The following is a 22,678-nucleotide window of genomic DNA, read 5'->3' on the forward strand; positions in this document are numbered from 1 at the left end:
TCAAGGTGCCTTCGTGGTGCAAACATTTGGCGCCCACTTCACTGCTATCAACGGCGCTCGCAAGATACATGGACTACTAGACAAGCCGGAAGAAGACTTGAATCCTGCTGGGGGTCTAGCACTGTCATGTGCTGCGGTAATATATTTTTATTTTATTTTCTAATCACACCTCGCTGATCACTCATTGCTACTACTAGGTTGAACGAGCATTGACGCTTATCGCTACTCGTACCATAACCATCGAAATGGTTCTCGCTGCCAAGGGCAAATCTATACCCTTGCCGAAGACGCTCAATCACTCAACCGGCAAAGTCTCCAATCGCCAAACGGGCTTCAATGACGTCACCTGGGGTTCTTCCACGCGCTCATATGTGAAGTCGATCGTGAAAAGCCTCCGAGAGGAGAAGTTCCAAGCCATCATCACTTCTGCGAAGGAATTTTCCAAGAAGAGCCATCGTTCTGGCAACGATAGAGCCGTCGATGACGCTGTGGATGATGAAGACTTCGACGAACGCGCCCAGCTCGTGGACATCTCGGAGTCCGAGTCTGGGTCCGAAGACTCGGATGGCTCTGACGTGGAGTAGTAACATTTGTTCTTGTCATTCTGCCGGTGGTTTGCTTGCCAGCGCTGTATTCACTTACTGACCTGATTCAACTCTGGCAGTTCTTATGATCACGCTTATTTCCTTCGCTTGGCCGTCTTCATTCGCATTTTGTCTTAGTCACCACTTGAATTGATGCTTTTCCTGACCGCTTTGTCTTGATCACGATCTTAATGGTATACATCCGACTTGAACAGTTTTGTGAGTGCTTGAATTGTTCACTTACCTATCAACTGTGTAGAACTTGGGAGTCTTAACTTGAAAGATATGCTTGGATGTTTTTTGCATGGTATGAATACACATGATTCTCACCGCTTTATTGTCTGAATTCTACACTTACCGTTGATTTTGTAACCTTGGGAGCCTTAAAGACAAAATATAAATATATACTTGGACCTATGTGGCTGCTTAGAGCTGAATCCCTCTACTTCTGGTCTGCTTATTTTGATTTAGCTTACAATGTGTCTTTGAGAGAATCTGACATGATGAGTCACACTTAATGTCATTGCTTAACTGTGTACTTATGTCAAGCGCTGATAAGTGTAACAATAAGTCATATTCATCGGAAGACCCTACTTGTTTTAAGCAATGACGTACTTAGCAGAATTCTACTGAATCTTACTTAGAATCACCTTCAAGTCACCATAAGTGTTGTTAAGAAAAATTCCCTTTTTCCTGATGTGTGTCTTGCCTTAATCTCACTCTCAAATAGTGGGATAGGTTTAGAGTGGAAGTTTAACTTAAATTGTACTTCACCGGCACTTTGACTATGTCTTGCCTTAATCTCACTCTCAAATAGTGGGATAGGTTTAAAGTGGGAAGTTTCAATGTCTTCTAGGCACCAATGGCCTGCACTTATGTGTAAAGTGGGAAGCTATATTCACAGGGTGTAAAATGGGCTCCTTTTATACCTTTTTGGAGGCCAGATTACTAAGCATGATTCATCACATGGATTGGTAAGAATGTGCTTACAAACCATACCATTTGGTGTGCTGAGTCAGCTTGTTTACTAAATACATTATAAATACAGTGCTATCTTACAAAGCATGATAAATCAAAGGTATGAGTCATCTCATGGATTGGTAAGATTGTGCTTACAAACCAAGCCTTTTGGTGAGCTGAGTCATCCTGTTTACTAAGAAGATTATAAATACAGTTGCAAGTCTTACAAACCATGACGAATCAATGACAAAACCTGATGAGTCAGGCTGAATCCTTACAAATCACTGTCATATTCCGTACCTGAAGCTTCTCGTCCGGTCCGGTCCGTCCGTTCTCTCGGTTCCATTCTAGAATTCATTTCCCCGTGTCCCCATTTGTATATGCTTCTTGATGCCCCTATACGCCCGGATCCTTCTGACAGTTAATATCCGGGTTCATTCTGATCCGTCCGTTAGTCTATTCATTTAACTTGTCCCCCCTGTTTCATTTAATCTCCGGCTCCATTCTCGATCGTCCGCAGCAGTTCATATCCGTTAGTACATTTTCTACATAGCCCTCTGATCCGAAGACTGCGCTTCGGCCGGAAACCCGTCGGATACACTACAGTATATAAACCCTTTGTAACCCGTAGTATTTCCTCAGTTCAAATATTAACTTAGACTCTGTTCAATCCTCGTGTCCTCTCGGCTCTTGGGATTATTACCCTAGTCCGATCCTCCGAGCCTTGGGATTATATCCCTAAGGCTAAATACCTCCGCCTCTACCTTCGGGTAGTCTGTACCTTGTTAGTTTCTACCCGGACGAAGTCTCGGGTAGTCTTCTCTCTCTCGTCCGGCCCGTCTATACCCTTCGGCCGACGATATCCAACCCCCTGTAAATTAGGGGCATGTACTCGGGTAAAGAGCGCAGCGCACGAGCTGAAGCTAAGCCCCTCCGGTCCGACCCGTTGAACACGGTCTTAACAATCACCTTATTTCCCAGTCACATGACCTGATTACAAACATGATCAGTCAGCTAGTGAGAAAGTCTGATGAATAAGCCAAGAAAAATAGAAAGAAATGGAAGGTCACAGAACAAAATAGAAATACATAGAAATCCCCGTGTATGATACGAGAAATGAAACACGAGAAATGAGGCTTCAGAAAACAGACTGATGAATCAATGGAAAATGATAGAATCACTTGTATGGTAGAGTACAGTTCATTATACCTTCCTTATCTTTTGTATAGCACACATGTCATGGTATGAACTGCATACCATGCATGACAGCGGGACTTAGACGAATTTTCGAAAAACTTACTTTGCTCCAAGCGCGGCCTAAACAGACGTCGAAATATTGACTATGCGGTGTTGATTAGTGGTAGAATAGCACTTATTTGAAGAGTATAAACAGGATTGGAATAGACGTGTTGGCAAAGTTGGAAAAGTGTCTGTTTACATGTGTTGCTTCAGACCGAGCGAACAAAATTTGCTACACGTCGGATTTACATCTGATTACAAGGGTAGGTACGTTTAGAGTCGTTTTACACACGCTGTCTTCCTCTGTTTAGGATCTGGCTAAAATCTCGTTTCCCCAGTGAGTGCCACATCTGTTCTGATTAGCTGCATGAGTACTATCTGCCTGTTTCCATTGGTAGATCCGTGCTTATACCCATAAACTTTTGGTCATGAGGTGGTTGCTGCTCCCAGAGACTGTTGTATGTGGTTTTGTTGGGGTGTGGTGGCGGGAAGTACTTGTGTTATGGTGAAGTGGGTAACTTCTAGTATGCTGTCACTGCCATGCTTTGTATTGTGCTTGAATGGTGTTCTCATCATCTTCCCTAGTACCTCCAGCTCCTGCATCTGACTGGGCATCATGAGCCTATGAGTCCGATATTAATAGATTACTGATATAAATAATGGTAAAGTATTTTGAATCTAACTTTAGTCTCAACTGACATCCTTGATCGATTCTGCTTTCCAGGGGCTTTCAAAGTTCCCAGAGGACCAAGATTCATACCTTCAATTGCTTTGTGTTGTTGGTCCTCGGTACAATGCTATTAGAGGCTCAGTATCGAGTGGGTCGCTGTTTTCAATAACTTGCTGGTGGTATGTGCTGAAGGAACATAACACCTCAACTGTTGCAGTCTGCTGCACATTGATGAAGAAGATTCATGTCCAAGGCAGTACCAGGATTCATTTTAGGCCATTCTGAATTCAGAGTGGTTCTTGTAAGAATAATCTAGCCATTGATATGTTGGATGTTGGTGGATCAGATGATGCAAGCATGGCAATTAATCAGCACCTTGGCATGTACAATGTGATGCCAATGGGCCGAGTTCAGCATGAGGTGCTAGCATGATACCATGAGCACTTAAATTCAGTACTCACACAGGGGTGCAGTTTGATCACTATGTGAGCCTGCAAACAAATAGATCAAACTAGTGCTTACTCGTGCATCAAAATGCGCAAGGGGATGATTCTTGATGACCCGAAAAGGTCGGTTCTAGACGCATCTGGATTTCCAGCATAAACCACGCTCCAACCAGCCGACTTCCACGAGGCAACAGAAAATTTCATGCAGCTCCTGGAGCATGTAGCCAGTCCCGCTATAATAGAGCATTTCAAACGACACCGCAAGTTCTGTCTCACACAAAAGCCTTTCATCAACAACTACAAGGCAATTCTCGCTTTTGACATTGAAACCAGACACATGTTGTTCAACACTAAAGGGTTCCTCACCGAAGCTGCATATGAGCAGCATTGGAACAATACCATAAAAAAGATCTCTCAGAAGAAGGCCGACGAAGCATCTGTGAACACCGTTCGCAAGACCACCAGGATTGCTGCACTCGCAGCTTGTCTTGAAGAATCAGGTAACAGCTCTAGGTACCAACCCTACCCCGCTGCTAAACCAAAGCCTGACGGGCCTAACACCAGCACAGATGGGAAGTCCTGTCAAAAAGGCAAAGGGACCTTCACCAATGGGCCCCTTTGCCTGCTCTGCAGTTGGAACGGACACAAAGCAAGTGAATGCACCCAGACTCACACCCACAAGAATGAGCCCGTTGTGTGTCACTGGAAGGACAAGATCCCACTCAAGTCCAACTCATCAATTGTCTGTATCTCTTTCAACATTGGAAAGTGCATCACCCCCAGACATGGCACCAAATTTCTCCACGTGTGCTCCATCTGCGGAAGCAGCTCACACCATGCAGCAGCCAGATTGTGTTGAGAAGGTGGTAGATCACATCATCACTCCATACAATGCAGACACATACAAGGACTACCTGAACCATTGTACCGAACATTCCGACGCTAGCCTCACAATAATCCATTATGCATGATCCAGAGCTCACCTGGTCAGGTATACATCTCCATCTCCATCCGACTCCTTCGGTCGACATCCGTCCCTTCGGATACCTAATGGACACGTGACCCGTAACAGATATTGTCATTTGCCCTTAGTCCCTGTCCATCCATGTCCATCCATCCCCATTGGTGCGTTATTTGTCTCTTTTTGTCACTCTGATCATCCACAGTCCGTATTACATGTATGTTCCCAGGCATGAGGCCGCTGTAGGAACCATCCATTTTGTGGCCTCACAATGGATGATTACCTATCATTTGGAGCTCACCTGGTCAGATACAATTTCCATGGTCATCCGCTCACTTCCGTCGGTATCCGTCCCATCATGCACCTAGCAGATACGCTTTCCATAGCGGAAATCATCAGGATCTCTCGGGTTCCGTCCATCCATGTCCTATCCATGCTCGTCCATCCCCATTGGTGCGTCATTTATCTTCTTCTGTCATCCTGATCATCCTCAGTCCGTATTACATATGCGTTCCCATACATGAGGCTGCTTGTCATCATTTACATACTATTCTGCTGCAGACTCGCCTGTACTTACCGTTACACTTAGGATGTTCTGAGTTCTTACAGATCATGTTAAATAGTTGCGCTGAATCTCTGGCAATACACTTCCTTCTACTCCCTTGGACTCAGTGTCTAAGTTCGTGTGATCTAAAGTCCCCTTAGTCTTCCGCCTCACGGATCTCAGCACGGACCCTTGTGTTCCCACTCTTCTGTACTTTGCGCTCCTTAGCCGTATCTTGGTTTACTACTGGTAGCTTGTTACATCGAGTCCTCGATACCTTGACACCTTGACACCTCGAAACCTTGACACCTTGACACCTAGAAACCTCATAGGATCCGTAGCCGTTGTGGGGACAACGAACAGACTTTGAGGAATCTGCTCTGATGTGAGGGCGATATGTTCGACCTCTAGGGGAAGCTGAGTCAGGCGGAAGTCGGGCGACTAAGTGCGCTCGAAGTGCGGGAACGCGCGAGGTATGCGGAGGGCGCGGGAAATGCGCAAAAAGCGCGGAATGCGCGGGAACGCGGCGCTCGTAGAGCACAAGTGCGGAAGGATGCCTAGGATTGTGTAGGACGCGAGGAATGGGTATCAAGTGAATGTATTATGAATATAGACTGATAAGGGAAGGAGAGTATGACTCTTCTTTATAGATAGGTGCTCCCTAAGACATAGCACAAACTGCGGAGCTCTACTAAGGGTGATTGCATAAGTCCCGAACCTTCTCTCAGAAAGCCCAGTAGATATAGAGGATAGCTAGCGAAGAGGGAGCGAAAAGCGTCCTAAAGCGGCCGAGGAGCGCGGGAACGCGGCCGAGGAATGTCACAGACGTATGTAATGAGACAGCGGATGTCAGAAAACCAATATATGTATGTAATACGCACCTATGGACCGAATAGACAATGGATGGATGGATCGGAGGAAGCGCGGGAAAGTGCGCGCTGAGCGCGAGCGCGGGAAGTGCGCGGAAGGTGCGGAAGGTCGCGGGAAAGTCGCGCCCACCTGTGGATAGGGATGAGGTCGATGTAGAAATCAGGGAATACGAGCCTGTAGAGATATCACTCTCTACACCGTACCGCTAGGCATCCGCCCCAGAGTTATCTATCCTTGCACTGGACTCCATCCACATTAAGTCTACCCGTCCCGCATCCGTAGCAGATCATATAGATCATAAGCCTGCAGGCTTGATTCCTTCGCCTTATCGCGGAGAGTATCCTTCAGTAGCAATCCCCTTGGGACGAGCAACCACACTCACACTCATCTGGATCAGTAGTCTCTTCCTATGGACTACTCAAGATTACTTTCTCACACCATCTTAGTGGTGGTACCAGGAGAGATACTCCCCCCAACTGTGATTAGACAGAGTTGTCAGCTTATACGACTTACCGGCCCTAATATTTCATGGTCACCTACTTGGAAATCTCACAATGTCTTAGATCTTTCACATTGTTTTATACTTAATAATTGGTCAAGTAAATTCATGTATCAGACTATATGGTAGCAGTAGCATAATAGTAATTGATAGTACAATACACTTCACTTGACAGCTTTTAACAGCTCTCAGTAGCCCCTAGGAGCTACTTGTGGGAATGTTATGTAACAAATACCTGTTATGGCAAAAACATATTTTCCTGATGTTCTCACTTCATAAGCTAAGTTTTCTATTGTTTAGTTGTGTTTATAGTTTTCTATTAGTTTCTGTCTCTTTCCATTTTTCCAAGCTTATTTAGCCACTTAGATATGTTTGTAAGGATTCAGCTTGACTCATCATGTTTTGTCATTCTTCCCCAATCTTTGTAATATTTTATTCATGTACTTTAGTAAGCAGCTGATTCAGCACACCAAAAGGCTTAGTTTGTAAGTATATTTTTACCAATTTAGTAACGAGTTATGCTCAGTAAGGATAGTTTTCAGAATGTATTTAAGGACACCAATCTTACCAAATAAATAAGTTTTTCCCATTTCATTCTTGTTTCTAACCATGAGGATCGCAAGAATCTGAAGTATGGAATCTGAAGTGTGGAGTTTTCCTGCTTTCTGTCTCCAATATATGAGATCCAGAAGAAAGTGAAGGTCTTTGAGTCACCTTTGAAAACCATTGTATTTTGTCAATTGAGTTGTTGTATACTTGTATACTATCTTACAGAGTAGTGTTGCCAATGGTTCGGCTAGGTTCAGTGAGCCGGAAAAGCCGAGCCGAATTTTAGCTGAGCTGAGCTGACTAAACAGCTTAAGTAATTTGTTGGACTTTGAACCGAAGTTTACGGTTTCCTAAAGCTCGGCTGCAGTCGAGTCTCCGGCTAATTCCGATAATGGAAATGAATCGTTCGACGTTGTCCAGCGCATGCAACATGCTCTACGCACCAACAGAATGCTCGTAACGAGCGCCACATGAGTCACGGTGAGTGCAACGAGTGAGGTACACTCAATTTTACTGAACTATTGCTTTCTAGTTTACTTATCATTGTCGGTCTTGGCCAGATCTCAGTGATCTCACATATCCCACTCCAAATCAACGACAATGTCTCGCGACCTACCATTGGCCGACAGGGCATGTCGCGGTTTACCTTAGTCCACACTGTTGAAGTATTCCGTCTGTGAGCCCGTTTTGCCACCTCCCTCCTGCAGAGCACTTAAGTCTAACCTCGTGCATCATCTATGCAGTTGCTGGTGTTCGCAACTTTCTACCAAAGCCACTCGTGACACCTCGCTGCAAGCTCTTCCTTCTTGCGCCACCATTCCCCTTTGTACCGCAGTATATCCACCCTCGAAACCAAGATCCTCAGACCATAAACGGTAAGTGACTCTCCAATTTTCATCGTGATATTATTGATTGAAAGTATGTAGACTCGCTGAGATGATGCATAATCTGATGGAGATCTCCCTCGCCCCAAGTGTTCCGGCTTCCCTTCGCGTTATCCTGAGCAAGTACAATATCATCATCCGCCTCTGGACACACGCATTCCATAAACTCCTCGAGGCCTTGAGACGTGCCTCGTTTTCCTTGCCCCTAGCTCTTGAACACCTTCAAGATTTTATATATTATGCCTACACCTTCTACACCAGGCTTCTTGAGGAGCCCACCCTGTGCTCGTTCCGACCCGGCTGGCTCGAAGCTCTTGGCGATCTTGCGTGCTATCGTATGACCGTGGCCGCAATGGTTACCAACAATCAATTGAAAGGCTCGGCGCTAACCACAGATGCTGTTTCCAAAGCGGCCGCGGCATCCGCTGATGGCAAACCTGTGACAGCCAAGAGCAAGTCGCAGATGAGCGTCAAATCATCTTCTGATTGTCCCGCTGCGCAGGTTGATGACTCGCCGAGTCCGAGCATTGGCGTTGTTGCCGCACGTATGATGGATGTTGAGCCAGAGAAGCAACTCTTGCATGGTCTGTCGTAGCAGATAGAGTTTTTGTATCTACTACGCTGGTCAATCCTAACTTTTTGACTCTCGAGTCTTTTCAATTAAAGTTTATGGAGTCTGCATGGGAGGTCGTGGTTTTCGGGACTTGACAAGCTAATGATCCATCTAGGAACACACGGATTTTGACAGCATGCTCGTGAGTTTAATCTAGCATACCATGAGTTGCAATGTGCTAATTCGTTTCGGAGCTTAGAACAGCCACTTGAACGTAAAAAGTCGTCCGCATCTTTACATGTTGAGCGCTATGTGTCTTTAAATTGGTTGGTCTATGACTCAATGATTGGTGAGGCGTCTCTGAGTCTCAATCATGGCATATTTATGGCCCGCAATTCAGGCAGCTTGGTCTCGATATCGCCTTGCATCACATCCTGACTTATCATGCCTGATGCAAGAGGTGGCCGTAGTCGTCGGGGCCGTGGTCGTGGCCGTGGTCGGGGTTGCAGTAGCACACTCACACTTCCAAATGGTGCCCTCCAGACGACCTTTCAGGTCTGCCAATCTCTTGGCGAAGGTTAGCTACGTGATACCCAGCGAGGTGCATTGATCCTCACCATACATTTTCCAGACTTTACTGCCGCAATAGCTGCAGTTCCGGAAACCCCCAAGCCCCCGCCACAGCTTGTGGTTCCGTCGATACAGCCTCCCATTCAGCCTCTCATCTTTACTGAACCTCATGTGGCTGGTGGGCATGAGCTTCCATCTCGTCGGCATCATACTGTGACATTTGCTGACCTGCCAGGCATTGGACTTTGTGAGACGAGAGGTTTGAGTGACGGAGCTCCTCCTTCGTCGCCTGCTGTCATCCCCACAACTCCTGTGCGTACTCCTGCAATGCAGAGGGTTCCTGTAACCCCTCGGTCCATACACCGTGTAAGGGCAATGCCATCAGGCCTTACTCCACGTGCTGGCCGTCATAGCCACAATCATCGCAAATCGACCTCGACCTCGACGAGCAAGCGAGCTAACGATGTCTGGACTTTTTACCAACGTTCATTAGAGAAGAATGAGTGTATATTCTGCGAGTAAGTTAATGCATGGCTTCGAGATAGCAAACTGACAAGATATACTCGTGTAGGCGACTCAAGAAGCTGGCCAACTCAAAGCAGAACTTTGTGCTTCATACAGCCCCACAACTACGACGGGGGTCCTGCGTCGCCATCTATATGAAATTCATGCTGACATGTGGATCGCTGCTTGTGATCAACTTAAGATCGTGATCACAGCAAAGTGTGCTCAGCCAGCTATTGGCTTATACCGAAAACACCATTCAGGGACTCGTGGACCTGTTAACGACAACATTCCACGTGCAGCGTTCTCGCCAGCAGCATTTGTTGATGCCATATTGGAGTTTGTTGTTGGTGATGATATTGTAGGTTCATTGAATCGGTTGTCTGTGTGGTTGACCTCTCATCATTTTCGCACTTGATAGTCACTGAATGTCATTGAGAGTCCACGTTTGCGAGCCATCTTTTTGATGCTGCGTCAAGAGTTAAACGACTCGGATATTCCGCGTCGCACCACGCTGAAGAACCGGCTTGTGGACTCCTTCAATGAATATCTGGATGTGTTGGCATCGGAAATGGCGGTATGCTTCGTGTTTTCCATTTAGCCTGCATTCTGATTGTTGTACAGGGTTCTCTCGGCAAGATCTCATTGACGATGGACTTGTGGTCCGACATCAACCTCACACCTTTCATGGCAGCGACGGCCCACTGGATCCAAGCAGTCAAGAATAATGAACTCGATGGTACTACAAAGCATGCACTGAAATTATGTGCTGACTTGATCGGGTTTCACTGTGTCCCTGGTCATCATAATGGGGAGCATATTGCCTATGCATTTCTGTATGTCTTGGATCGGATTGAGATAGCTGATAAGGTTTGTTTTCGATGTCATCAGTGTCATGTGTACTGTCACGCTCGTCATACAGATTGGGTGGATCACTATGGACAATGCAGCTAATAATGACACCTTCATGAATCACTTGGAGCGTGAGCTTACTCGCCGCAATATCGTGTTTGATCGAAGGCTACGTCGTATCCGGTAGGAGGTCAGAAATTCACTGATGATGCTTGATCACTCACGCTCAGCTGTTACAGATGTTTTCCCCACATCGTCAACTTAGCTTGCAAGGCTGTACTTGGGGCAATTACAAACCTCAATTTTGCCAGTCAAGATGCACCCGATTTTATTCCCAGTGCTCCCCCTGGTCTCGAATCACGGAGTTTTATGGATGCTATTGATCGTGATCCTATTGCCACAGTTCAAACTGTGGTTCGTGTTGTAAGTCTCATTGTAATTATATCTGATGACTTATGGTTGAATTTATGCAGATTCGAGCATCATCCCTCCATCGCCAGTATTTTACGAGCATCCTTAATGCTTTGAAGCAAAAGGACCTTCAATTGCTTAGAGACATTGACGTTCGTTGGTCTTCGACCTTACTAATGGTTGAACGTGCAATTTTATTGCGTGAGGTAAGTGTTTACATGCACCCTCCGAGCCATGCTCTCTAAGTCGCAGCCATCAGGGAATTGATAGATTTTTGTCGAGTGACAGCTTTCCCGAGTTCCAGAAGTACAAGCTTGGAAGCAGCGAGTGGGATGCGCTCGATGTGTTCCGCAAGGTCCTTAGTGTGCGTTGTTGGAATTTGGGTTTTGTACGCTGCCTCACCATCATTCTATAGGTCCCACATGCTTTTCAACAACGGTTATCGGCTGAGAAAACTCTGACATTGTGCAATGCTATTCCAGCATTTGAGGCTATGGTGCGAATATGGAGTAAGCAGTTAGATGACGACCCCGATCTCGCTATTGTAATTCAACCGGGGCTCAACAAACTCAATGATTATCGGTCACGCATTGCTGATGTTCCAGCATATGCTCTTGCTATGAGTCAGTGTTCATATTCTCTCGTGTTCATGGGATTCCTGACGAGTTCTTGCCAGTGGTCAACCCCGCGATAAAACTCAACTGGTTTTCATCACATGCCCCCGAAAAGATACAATGGGCAAAAGATCTACTGTTATCTGAGGTGATAGTGCTCTACTTGTAATATTCATTACATTTGCTGACTAACCAAATAGCTTCGTACCTACAAATGCATGCCCGATTCAAGTGTTGCTGTTGTCGAGACAGACACATCAGAAGATACTTGGGCTGAAACCATACTGGGCATAGCCACGACTCGTCAACAACCCTTGGATGCTCAATGAAGCTTGCAAGACGAGGTTGATGCCTATTTGCTCGACTCCCAGATCAGTAACTTGAATAGTGCTCTGATTTATTGGAATGTACGTGGAATACTGTGTTGAAAACTTGTGTACACTAACCCAGGCTTACTAGGACAATCAGCTTCGATATCCAACACTCTTTTCTCTTGCCATGGATATTCTTCCTGTGCAGGGTTCTGCTGTGCCTTGTGAAAGAGTTTTTTCGTCCAGTAAAGAGACTATCACCATGCGTCGGAACCGTTTGAGTCCGGAGCTTATGGAAGCACTTCAGATTCTCAAGTTTTCGATCCGACATGGGCGCGGCCTAAATTTTTCAGAAGGAACAGATCGTGCAACAGTGTTGCAGGAAATGGAGATGTCGACAAGTGATGCAACTTCGATTCCAGAAGATATTGCTGCCTTTATTGATAGCCTAGTAGTGGACGAGGACTTGTACAACGATAATTAATCTTAATTTGGTAATGAGCCGCTGGCTAACCGGCTGGCTTCCTATAACTGCCTCGAACCGGTCCAAGCAAAACTGGTTCAGATCAAGTCTGAAATTTTGTAAGGGTAAAACTGGACATAGCCGGTCCGAGCCGAACTGAGCCGAACCATTGGCAGCACTATTACAGAGATTGCCTATACAATCATCTATTTATTTTATTTGAGTTTTACATATTCTAGTCAACAATCTTGCTTTTACAAGAAGTGAGACACAATCCATGAGCCAGCAGAACACCAGGATTATTCTATTCAAGGGAGAGGTAACTTGTTTATTCTTTGACCACCCACGAATACCACACCACATAATCAACTGAGAAGTAGAAAATCTGTTGACTATGAACTTGAGGAGCTGGCAACTTTTGTCTTATCAAAGTGTAGTTGTATTGTCACTGCATTTTTTACACACTTCCATATAAGACCCTCAAGTAAAAAGACAACAGTTACTGTTGAATGTTGACTTTAGCTCTGCTGCATAGGTAACACCATTAAAAAGTGAAGTGTACCATGCATAATAAGTGTGCTGATGACCTCATGCAGCCTCCGGTTTTCCTTCTTTGGTGTTGTATAGATGTAGTCATACCATGTGTGGGAATGTGGGTTGAATGTAAGTGGCTTGAAATTCTCAATATATGCATAGGAGTTTTAAACCATTTCATGTAGGAGATTAATTTAGAGTTTGAGGTGATTTTATCCCACCATTCTTTAGACTAACCATGCTCTTACAGTCTGCAACCATTACCCAACAACCACTACATATTCTCAGGTGAGCTTTCATTGCGGAACATGTCAATCACTATAGCTAATATCAAGCATTGTAATATAGCATAATGAACATGCCAGTAGAGTATTACTACTACAACTAAGTAGGTTTGAATATTTCAGACCACAGCCTTTATGCTAATTCATCACTGGCAGGTCAATATGCCAACTAAGCTATGGAAAGGGCTGGTAGAGATCCCAAGTGAATGGTCCCTGCCCTGTATGTATTAATCAAGGATAAAGTGACTGCAGTATGTGTGCAGACTCACTCAAGAACACCACAAATACTATCCAGCAGTAGTGCAAGCTTTTGATGAACCCACTAAAGAAGTTTTTTGTGTCAAGTGTAGAGCCTGTCTTGGTTGTGGTTGAGGCATTGAATGAGAGTGGCGGAATAGGGCCCTAGTGTATGTGATTACCATTGAGATCAAAATGATGATTAACTTCTTATAGCAGCAGGAGTCTTTCAAAGTTCGTTTGAAGTGTCCTCGAGTCTACATGTGATTCAGTGGCTACAACCTCGTACATATAGAGATGTGCCCTCCTCATCCACACTGCCCTTCTTCATGCTGTCCTCCTCATACATGCTGCCCTCCTCATACATGCTGCCTTCTTCCTCCACACTGCCCTCTTCCTCTTCCTCCTCTGCACTACCCCTCTTAACCCTGAGGCTGACACAATAGCAGTCTCATCCCAGCATCTAGCCCCATGAACCCAAAGCTCGGTGTTATTGCCATGTCTCTCAGCTGGGTTTGACATGCACTGAGGGTAAAAGAATAAGAAAGATGATGAGCCTGTGTATAGTATAACCCTGGAAGTTATTATGAGGATCATCACTGATACTGTGTATATGAATCCCACATGAGGCTTTGTAGCATCTCCACATATAATGACTGCTACATATCCTCATGCAAATGTAAGGCCATGGATCCCTATCAGGTCTGTAGAAGTGATGGCACTGACTTTCAACCAAATGTCAGTGAAATAACCACAAATTATTTGACCCCACTCACATCACAAACAAAGAATAGATAGTGAAATATTGGCCTCTGCAGTCAGCTAACCAACAGGTCCTGAATTGCTCCAGAACTTTGAACTCTGTCCTAAGGTCATCAATACTGTGTATACCATTGAGGTATAGGTCCCTGGTGTTATCGGATGGATATGCAGTGAAAGGTTGTTGCATGGAGTGAGTGGAAGATGAACTATAAGCCATAGCTGCATGACCACCCCTTGTATCTGTGATATGATATAAACAATGCAAGTATGACTCACCTGATGACTTAGCTGAAGAGAACAAAAGCTGGGCCACAAGCAAGCTGGTGACATGTACCATGGAAGTTGGTGGTAAATTAAATATGTGTGGTATGGAACTTGCCGGTGTGGGTGAGGAAATAGGAATGCGAACTCCGGAGAGTCACAAGAATATCTACCTCGAGAGGCGAGCTAGTAGAATCGTCCCTTAGGGGATGCTACTGAGTCGATCTCTCTAAATGATGAGAGGGATTAAGAGAAAGGCTCAAGTCGGAAGGTGCGCGAAGGCGCGCGGGAACGCGCGAGGCTGATGTGATGAACGTGCGGAACGCGCAAGCCGTGCGGAAGGGTCGGAACGCGCGCGGTACGTGCGCGATGGGAGAAGAGTTGCAGAGGATCGTAGGAGCTCCCTTTGGATGAGGAACGAGACTTCACAAGACAAAGAAGATGATAGACAAAGACTGCAATGATATTAGCGCTCTAAGCGCGACTAGACAGAAAACTGATAGTGAGTCCAAGTAAGGGAAAAGTAAGTAAGTCCGAAATCCTCTGAGTCTTCTAGATATGTAGGTCGCTACGCGAGCTCTCAGGGTATTGAGACGTAAGGGAAGCGGATAGGCTGCGCGGAAGCGCGCAAGGAAGCGGATAAGTATGTAACACTATGTAAAAGACCCTGGATGTGGTCAGAGGTCGCGCGTGTTGCGCGCGACTCTATTGGACTGCGCATACATGAGGATAGTGATGAGGTCGATGTATATATCAGGGGATACGAGCCTGTAGGGATATTACTCCCTACACCGGTACCACATGAGGGTAATTTGTAAAGGAGTCTGAGTCGCTATGTGTATAATGGCAAGGCCACTAAAGGGACTGGATGTAGGGTCTGTCACTTGTCAAAGGTAGGAGCACATACAGGAACTAACTTGGAGTTCAAAGCAGCAAATTCCCTCATTTGAATGTCAGAAGAATTGGAGCGTAAACAATATAGACTAGATTCAAATGTGACTTGTTTTTGAATAAGCTTGTCTTGCATAATCTTTTTGTACTGGAGCCATTTTGCACATTGTTCTGTGTTGGGGTAAATTTCCTGTGTAATGTAGTCCATGAGTTTATCATAGATGAATCGAAAATTTGTAACACTGAATTCCCGGCTGCGACCCTCGAGCACCCCCTCCAAGAAAGAACATGCAGTGGCAGTGGAAAAAGGCCATCTAGACTCTCTTCAGAAACCAGGGCTGGTGAATTGAGTGAGGTCGAGCTGGCTGATGGTCTCCAGCACAATGTCCCAGATGACTTGGTGTTCAAAAGGAGAGCTGTGTTTGTCAAAAATGAAAAGCAAAGACACAATGCTGTGGGTATCTTCCAGGTCCATTTCTTGCTGAGGCTTCCTAATGAGCTCCCTCACCTTCCTTTGGGTGAAATCCTTTTCATCAGCAGTGTCAGACAAGCGTGCTTCAGGTCGCAGGCAATACCCTCGTATGCAAAGGTATTTCGCTAGGCTCCTGCATTTCTGCATGACATGTGACATTGGACTCGCTACTTCCCTGTATACCTTCCTAAGTGTATCTTGAGCCTAGGAAGTTGCTTCCTCTGCTCACCCCAAACATGACATTAGTAATGTCAAACTGTGAATATATTTTGTACCTGCCTATGTCTGTCTGATCTTCAGAGTTCAATTGGAAGGATGCTATGGCAAGTTCCTTCAACTTCTCCTTCACCAGCGCTTCTCTAGCCCTCTGGTCAAGGAAGGGTGTGATTCCGACAGCGTGATGTAAGATTTCGGAGTAAAGGGCGTCCAGAATGTTTTTGTAGACATTGATAGTGTCGGGATCAAATGGGGCGAGCTTGTGTGGATTTTGGATGACACAAGGCTGCTTTCCCTTTTTGATTTCTGAACCCTTCCCTATGGTAAGATGTCAATAAGCTTTTGATGTTAACACTAGTAGTACTCACTATAAATTTCCTAGACATTTTTTCCCCACCTCTGGAAAGTGGACAAAGGCCCATTGGTTGCTACTGTCCTTCTCTTTTTTTGGGGTCTGTTATGACTGTTGTCATAACTTGATTTGTGGGCAAGGGCACCTCTTCCGAAACTATCGTCTGATGAGGAGTGGCGTTATAAGTGGGAGGATCGTGAGCAAAGGTATCATGGGTAGGAGCATCGTTAGGGGGATGGTAAGCTTCATCCTCAGCCAATAGATTACTTGGAGGGGGAGCATCTCCATAAGGACTGTTGAATAGATTGAATAGAGGATGATTTCCGCTCTCAGGATGTGTAGGAAGGATGGTCATAGGCCTGTGATGGGAAGGGAATTGAAGGGAGTAGTCATAGGAAAAAGGAGCATAATTGTAGCCCTCTTGATCTGGTTGAGCCGCTGGTGGAGGAAGTGGCTGATGCACTTGGGTATAGTTGAGGCCTTGGCTGTTTGAACTAGAGCCTGACACAAAGTTTGTGGTCTGCACATCATATGGCGGATATGAATTATCATTGAGTTCATCCTCAGAATTGGAGAGCTGCCAGTAGCTAGAGGCATCCATGATGATTGGGAGGGCAGGGGAGACAGAGCGCTGTCATGCATGAAACGAAGATCATACATTGACATTCAATAGGATAAGGGTATACTAGTCAAAAAGCTTTTGCTTTAGACTAATTACTCTATGTTGAGGCAAGAGAAGTTAAAAGTGGCAGAAAGCTCGCGTTTCGTTTACTTCTGTTTACATTTATCTTTGTTGACTTTCTTGCTTCTGTTTCTCTTGTTCTTTTTTATTTGTGCACGTTATGTGAGCTTCAGCCACAATCTGAGCTTACATAACATGTAATTAACCCTAGGAGAAGTCATGTGACTCCAGAATTGAGTCATTTGATCTTGGACGATGTCACTCGATGTCATAACTCCACAATGATGTCATTTGATGTCATAGCTCCACAATGATATCATTCAGCTTCACTTTGCTCCACAAATGCTCCACACTGCTCCATAGTGATGTCATTTGCTGTCAAATGAGTCAGAATGAGTCATTTTCCTCCTTTGGTGTTCTTTCCACTTCAATTCAGCATTTTATGCTACAACTACCTTATTTCTTCTGAGATTTGTGTCTCTTTCTATTTTCTTGGTACTATACAGTTCCTGGGATATTTCCCACACCAAATGTATATAAGGAGGCTCAATTCTCTGAGGAGAAATGAGAGACTCCCCATATTGGAGATTTCCCACTTCACATCTATCATCTGAAGTGCAGGCTGAAACTGACAGCCTTACTACACTAAGATTTGATATAATCTTAGTCTTGTGTTATCTTTACTGTTGTTAGGGGCATTTAGTCACCCTAACCTTCTTTTCTAGTCCTTTGTTGGTCTAGAACTGCTGTTTCCTTGCTTTGATTAAGTTAGCAAGGATTTGTCTGGGAAAAGCTTAGTCAGCATCCCACACAACCCATATCTTTTGTTCAAGAGCTATTTGGACAAAACACTCTTCTGGAGATATTCTTGCTTTGATTATGTCAGCAAGGATCTGTCTGGGAAAAGCTTAGTCAGCTTCCCAAATCCACACCACTAAGGACTTTTGCTCCATACCAAAGGTCCCTCGTACATCAAAGGATCTACGCACTTCAGCCAAGTGTTGTGTAGCGCATCCACTTGTATACTTGTCCAAGGACCATTCAGACAAACCATTCATCAACGTAGTCTAGTCCATCTATTCTACGCAGTTCATCGTATCAGGCCTATCGTCTAGGTCTATCCACCCATCCAAAATCAAACCCCATTCCAAGAACCAACGACAGACTGTATAGTTGAGCCTCCCACGAACGACACGTTATCAACCGAGAAAACTAGAAAATCTGTTGACCGTGTACTTGAGGAGTTGGCAACTCTTGTCTTATCAAAGTGTAGTTGTGGTGTCACTACATTTACACGAAAACATATAAGACCCTCAAGTAGTAAGACAGCGCAAGAGAGACAGGGTGGCAGCTAGTTTATGGAAGGTCTTATTGGCTTCAATCAATTGATCAACAACAACATTTTCTTGAATTGGCAAGTGTGATAAGAGGCGCGTGTAAAAGTACCTAAATTATGTCCACAAGGAAGCTGAGGCCAGGAGGCAGGCGAGAGATAATGGATAATGGATAATAATCAGATACATAATTAACACACTTTGAATTGAATTGCAAGGAGGGATTAATCAGGGGGTGATCATCAAAGATAGGAGACACTTACCCAAGAGTTAGGTGTTGGCAGTTATTCCATATTGCAACTTCTCTTTAACACGAGGCTCAGAAGGCTGTGTCCTTTCATGCCTTTGCCTCCTTTTGCCCCAATTGCTACTGTTACCCCAATTGCTGCTGTTGCACCGACTGCTACCATTGCCTTGATCACATTGTTGCAAAAGCCTCAGTTCAAAGCTTGAACGATCCACAACTCTCTTATCTGCAGTCAAAGCTCCCCTGGAATATTGAAGACCTGTAGAAGTACCTGGCCTAGTAGCTTGACGATCAATTAGCATGTTCATGAAAAATCTCACGCTCTGCCATGATGGTCTCCAGTTTGGTATCAGCATATAGAGACTGAAGCAATGTGGTCAATTTCTCTGTTTCCCCAATCTCCAAGAGGGAACACTGGAGGCGAGATTTCTTGCAAGCATGAACCGCTTCCTTGTAGTGAACGGCATGGTGGAAAGTGTCTTGGGAAAGCCCCTTTAGGCCCTCCAGAAACACTTCCATAGTCTAGAAATGTGTCTTAGATCATTTGAGGCATAATATCCAGACATAATAGGGCTGACCTTTGGAGTCATTTCTTCTGTATCTTCATTGGCTCTTCTACCCATCATTTTATCAAAGACATGTTCATTTTCAAAAGATGCTGGACGGGGGTAAGGGTGAAAGGATTGTGTTTGTGAAGTCTTGGGACCTCTCGGAGGTGATATAGCAGCAGCACAGATACTGCTGTCATGGCTCTTGGACTCAGGCGTCAAAGGGAATATTTCCCTGTCATCTTCTGAAATGGTGCTAGCTGCTCAAACTATTGTTATTTTTCAGTGAATCCAAGTGATGAATAAATCATCATTACCTGACCTTCTGCAAGACAATGGTGAACTTGGGGGAGGGGGGCTGGGAGGAGATATGCTTGAATCATGATGAGCAGGGGTGTTGGTAAGACCTATGGTATGCTCAATAAGGGGAGAAGGTTATGATGTTAAATGGGGAGCAGAGCATGATTCAATAGTGTTTGAGTTCATCATGATGGGTTCAAAGCTTGGTAGTGCATGTACTGGGATTCTGGGAATCTAACGTAGGGCGGTGTGCAAAGGGTATGGTTGGTAAATAGACTTTGGTATTTAAAAGAACATTTCTGGTCTTGTTGTCATGATATTCAATCACAGACAAGTAAGATGACTGGCATCCTGGATATGTATTCAGTTTTAACAGATTGTCTCAGCTGTGGTCTCAACACTACCATTATTGTAGCCTCGTAACAAAAACATGCTGACTAACCATGAGAGTGGCAAAGATGAGCAAGAACTTTTGACAAGACAGAAATTTCCAGGTCATGTGACTGTTGAAGCACCAAAGTGGTCACAGTTGCTGACCATGAGAAATTTCTTGCTCATCTTTGCCACCCATGGCAAAGATAAGACCTTTTGAAAAGAAGGAAATTTCCAGGTCATGTGACTGCTGAAGCACCAAAGTGGTCACAGTTGCTGACTGTGAGAAACTTCTTGCTCGTGAAAGATGGGAATTTCCTTGTCACAGCTGTCACCTGTCACACAAGCTGGCAAGTCGGTGTGTTTGAACATACTAGAGACGCAACATGTTTATTGCGTGAAGTCAAGTGGGCATTGTCAGATGGTGGCCCTAAAGACTTCAGCCTTTCAAAATAAACATGGTCATTGGTGGGAGCCTGAATCAGAAGCAAATAAGTGGTTGATCACCTTAATAGTAGATGATAAAATGGCCCGGATCCTCAATGCAGCACAATTGATAGTACATGAGGGGAAGATCATCATGGTGAGGAAGCAAACAAGGGTGAAGCCAGGCTTTTGATTTGTTGTGGCACAGCTATATCATGTTTAAGTCCATATCAAAGTTACTATCATACTTGAATCACCTCTCACCCAGTGAAAACTGGACATGGCCAAATTTGAAAATGGAATTGCATAAAATAGAATATCATGGTTGTTTAGACATATTGATTATCCCATAATATTGCATAATCTTCAAACACACCTCTCAGTTCTGTGCATTCATATCATAAAAACACAGTCCATTTGCTGGTGTTCGTCAATCACATTTTTGGCCGACACAGCGTTTTCACTCGTCAATCAAAGTTTGATGAATCTCATTCAAGTTTCCTCGCTGTTCTTCTTCCCCACCATCATCTTTCCCCGCAGCTTGTCTGCCCTCGCTGCCTTCCTCTAGTGACAGTGATTTCGTGGATTTAGGTATGTTGTTGCTGCTTTTCGCAAATGGTATTGCCTCACTGTTTTCCCTACAGGCTTACAATGGTCCGTGATTGTGCTAGCCACTGATGATAAGTTTTATTTCACTCTCATTTTTCAATAACTTATGTTCACTCATAGCAACAGGAAAAGGTGTTAGACCACAGATCAAGGTATTTTAGTGCTACCTCTGTTGACAGATACTTCTGACACTTTCAAGTTGGTCTACAGTCTTACCATACTAGGGCCAAACAGCTGGTAAGTATGGCCTCTCTCTTTGCTATTGAGTCGCTGAGAATCACTAGGAATGAGACAAGGGCTGGACAAAGAATAGTGACATCACTGACGGCTCAATGTATTAGATGGTCGTCTGCTTCCGCTCTCGCCTGCCTCATTGCCTTATGGTTGTCTGCTCTTGCTTGCCAGCCATGTTACTGTGCTATTCTTGATGTTGCTGCATAACCCCCGCCACACTGATATCATCATATTTCACATTTTTTGATTGCCAGTCAAGTTATTTGTACCATTAGACTATAGCATAATTCACTTGAATACCGATTTTATTTTACATGCGCAACTGAAATCAATGTGGCCTGGGCTTTTATCTTGAAGCTTGAAGGGCTTTCCCGTCAGACATACCCTTTTTAGGCAGTGACCTTTTTCGTCAGGTACTAGATCTGCCACCAGGCCCACCACCCAGCAGCAACTTATTTAATGTGGCAGAGACTATAGTGGCATCCCCCTTCATCTGGGACTTGAGGTATAACTTTCTCATTCCCTCTATTCAACTTCCTGCTTATTCCTCCAGGATTTTACCGTGACCAGCTCTAGGAGCCTAGAGGGCTGGGCCGCTGCTGCCAGCATGTTTCAAGATCAGCCTTTTTTTTTTTTTTTTTTTTTTTTTGAAAAGCAAGTTTATTATATAGTAACCGACTCCGTCTGGCCCTACATAAAGTGCTTATAGCGACACTAAAATGTGTTGTCCGAGGGGAAATGCTACTTACACACACTCTATGATCATAGAGTAGTGTGGGGCTCTGTACGCTACCTGGTATCCTCGTTCTGCGGGGGCCTGGGTAGCTTAATACCCACTTAAACCTCTAGGGTGGTTACCCAGTCTTTTTGGAGGAGTGTGTTTGTGTTTGTTTTGATTACATCATTCCATGTGTTGTGGACTTGTGTTATTGTTTTCTTGTTTCGTCTATCTTTGCTTGCTATCGCTCTATCCAGTTGTAGTGTATTTTCTAATGTGTTAGTCCATCATTTTGTGATGATTTCGTTATTGTGTGACATTTCCTTGATCACTCTTTTACATCTCATGGTCCAGATAAGGTACACCAATTCCGAGATTAGGATGTGGAGTAGCCAAGCTGCCCCTCTTTTTAGTGTGGCTTTTTTTGTGTCATCTTTATTTTTTTTGTTTGGGGTATGTGGGAAGGTGATTGCGCCGCATCCCAGGACAAGTCCTAGTGTGGGGGTTGGCCATTGCCTGTATTTTTTGGGCCATATACATTTTGCTAGTTCCCATATTCTCTTTTTTGTGGGGTTGTCACATGTGATTAATACAGTGGCTCAAAAAAGTGTCCCAATGTTTGTCCAGTTTCAAGTAATTGAATGATGGTGAGCCAAGGTGTGTGAAACTGATGTGGCAGTGCAGACACATTTGGTAGTAATACCTTCTGGCGTGA

At 44.7% G+C, this 22,678-nt stretch overlaps 7 protein-coding genes across 7 annotated transcripts; 3 read left to right on the top strand and 4 right to left on the bottom strand.

Annotated features, from left to right (window-relative positions):
• Positions 1-64: 64 nt before the first annotated feature.
• On the top strand, positions 65-584 carry DEU56DRAFT_762303 (uncharacterized protein; the record flags this gene model as incomplete). Its single annotated transcript, XM_041350673.1, has 2 exons — positions 65-136; positions 198-584. Coding segments are annotated over 2 exons (459 nt in total), but the record flags the coding sequence as incomplete, so codon positions are not given.
• A 5,719-nt stretch (positions 585-6,303) lies between these two features.
• Positions 6,304-8,801, top strand: DEU56DRAFT_985414 (uncharacterized protein; the record flags this gene model as incomplete). Its single annotated transcript, XM_041360068.1, has 4 exons — positions 6,304-6,473; positions 7,855-7,998; positions 8,066-8,197; positions 8,249-8,801. 4 exons carry the CDS (start codon positions 6,304-6,306, stop codon positions 8,799-8,801), a joined length of 999 nt encoding a protein of 332 aa, XP_041200846.1.
• A 2,112-nt stretch (positions 8,802-10,913) lies between these two features.
• DEU56DRAFT_749813 (uncharacterized protein) lies at positions 10,914-11,879 on the top strand (the record flags this gene model as incomplete). Its single annotated transcript, XM_041349469.1, is given in 5 exon segments — positions 10,914-11,108; positions 11,159-11,302; positions 11,356-11,460; positions 11,512-11,761; positions 11,773-11,879. Coding segments are annotated over 5 exon segments (801 nt in total), but the record flags the coding sequence as incomplete, so codon positions are not given.
• Positions 11,880-13,807: 1,928 nt separating this feature from the next.
• DEU56DRAFT_762306 (uncharacterized protein) lies at positions 13,808-14,638 on the bottom strand (the record flags this gene model as incomplete). Its single annotated transcript, XM_041350674.1, has 3 exons — positions 13,808-13,967; positions 14,316-14,541; positions 14,578-14,638. The coding sequence occupies 3 exons, from the start codon at positions 14,636-14,638 to the stop codon at positions 13,808-13,810; spliced, it is 447 nt and encodes a 148-aa protein (XP_041200848.1).
• Positions 14,639-15,778: 1,140 nt separating this feature from the next.
• DEU56DRAFT_920171 (uncharacterized protein) lies at positions 15,779-17,094 on the bottom strand (the record flags this gene model as incomplete). Its single annotated transcript, XM_041358394.1, has 4 exons — positions 15,779-15,979; positions 16,029-16,112; positions 16,155-16,454; positions 16,639-17,094. 4 exons carry the CDS (start codon positions 17,092-17,094, stop codon positions 15,779-15,781), a joined length of 1,041 nt encoding a protein of 346 aa, XP_041200849.1.
• Positions 17,095-19,047: 1,953 nt separating this feature from the next.
• On the bottom strand, positions 19,048-19,687 carry DEU56DRAFT_920172 (uncharacterized protein; the record flags this gene model as incomplete). The annotated part of the gene is made up of 3 exons (XM_041358395.1): positions 19,048-19,278; positions 19,335-19,564; positions 19,627-19,687. 3 exons carry the CDS (start codon positions 19,685-19,687, stop codon positions 19,048-19,050), a joined length of 522 nt encoding a protein of 173 aa, XP_041200850.1.
• A 2,599-nt stretch (positions 19,688-22,286) lies between these two features.
• Positions 22,287-22,556, bottom strand: DEU56DRAFT_715024 (uncharacterized protein; the record flags this gene model as incomplete). Its single annotated transcript, XM_041347570.1, has 1 exon — positions 22,287-22,556. A coding segment is annotated over one exon (270 nt), but the record flags the coding sequence as incomplete, so codon positions are not given.
• Between the last annotated feature and the right edge of the window lie 122 nt (positions 22,557-22,678).

This window comes from Suillus clintonianus (assembly GCF_016758775.1).
Source record: "Suillus clintonianus strain FC179 chromosome Unknown DEU56scaffold_205, whole genome shotgun sequence".
Taxonomy (NCBI): domain Eukaryota; kingdom Fungi; phylum Basidiomycota; class Agaricomycetes; order Boletales; family Suillaceae; genus Suillus; species Suillus clintonianus.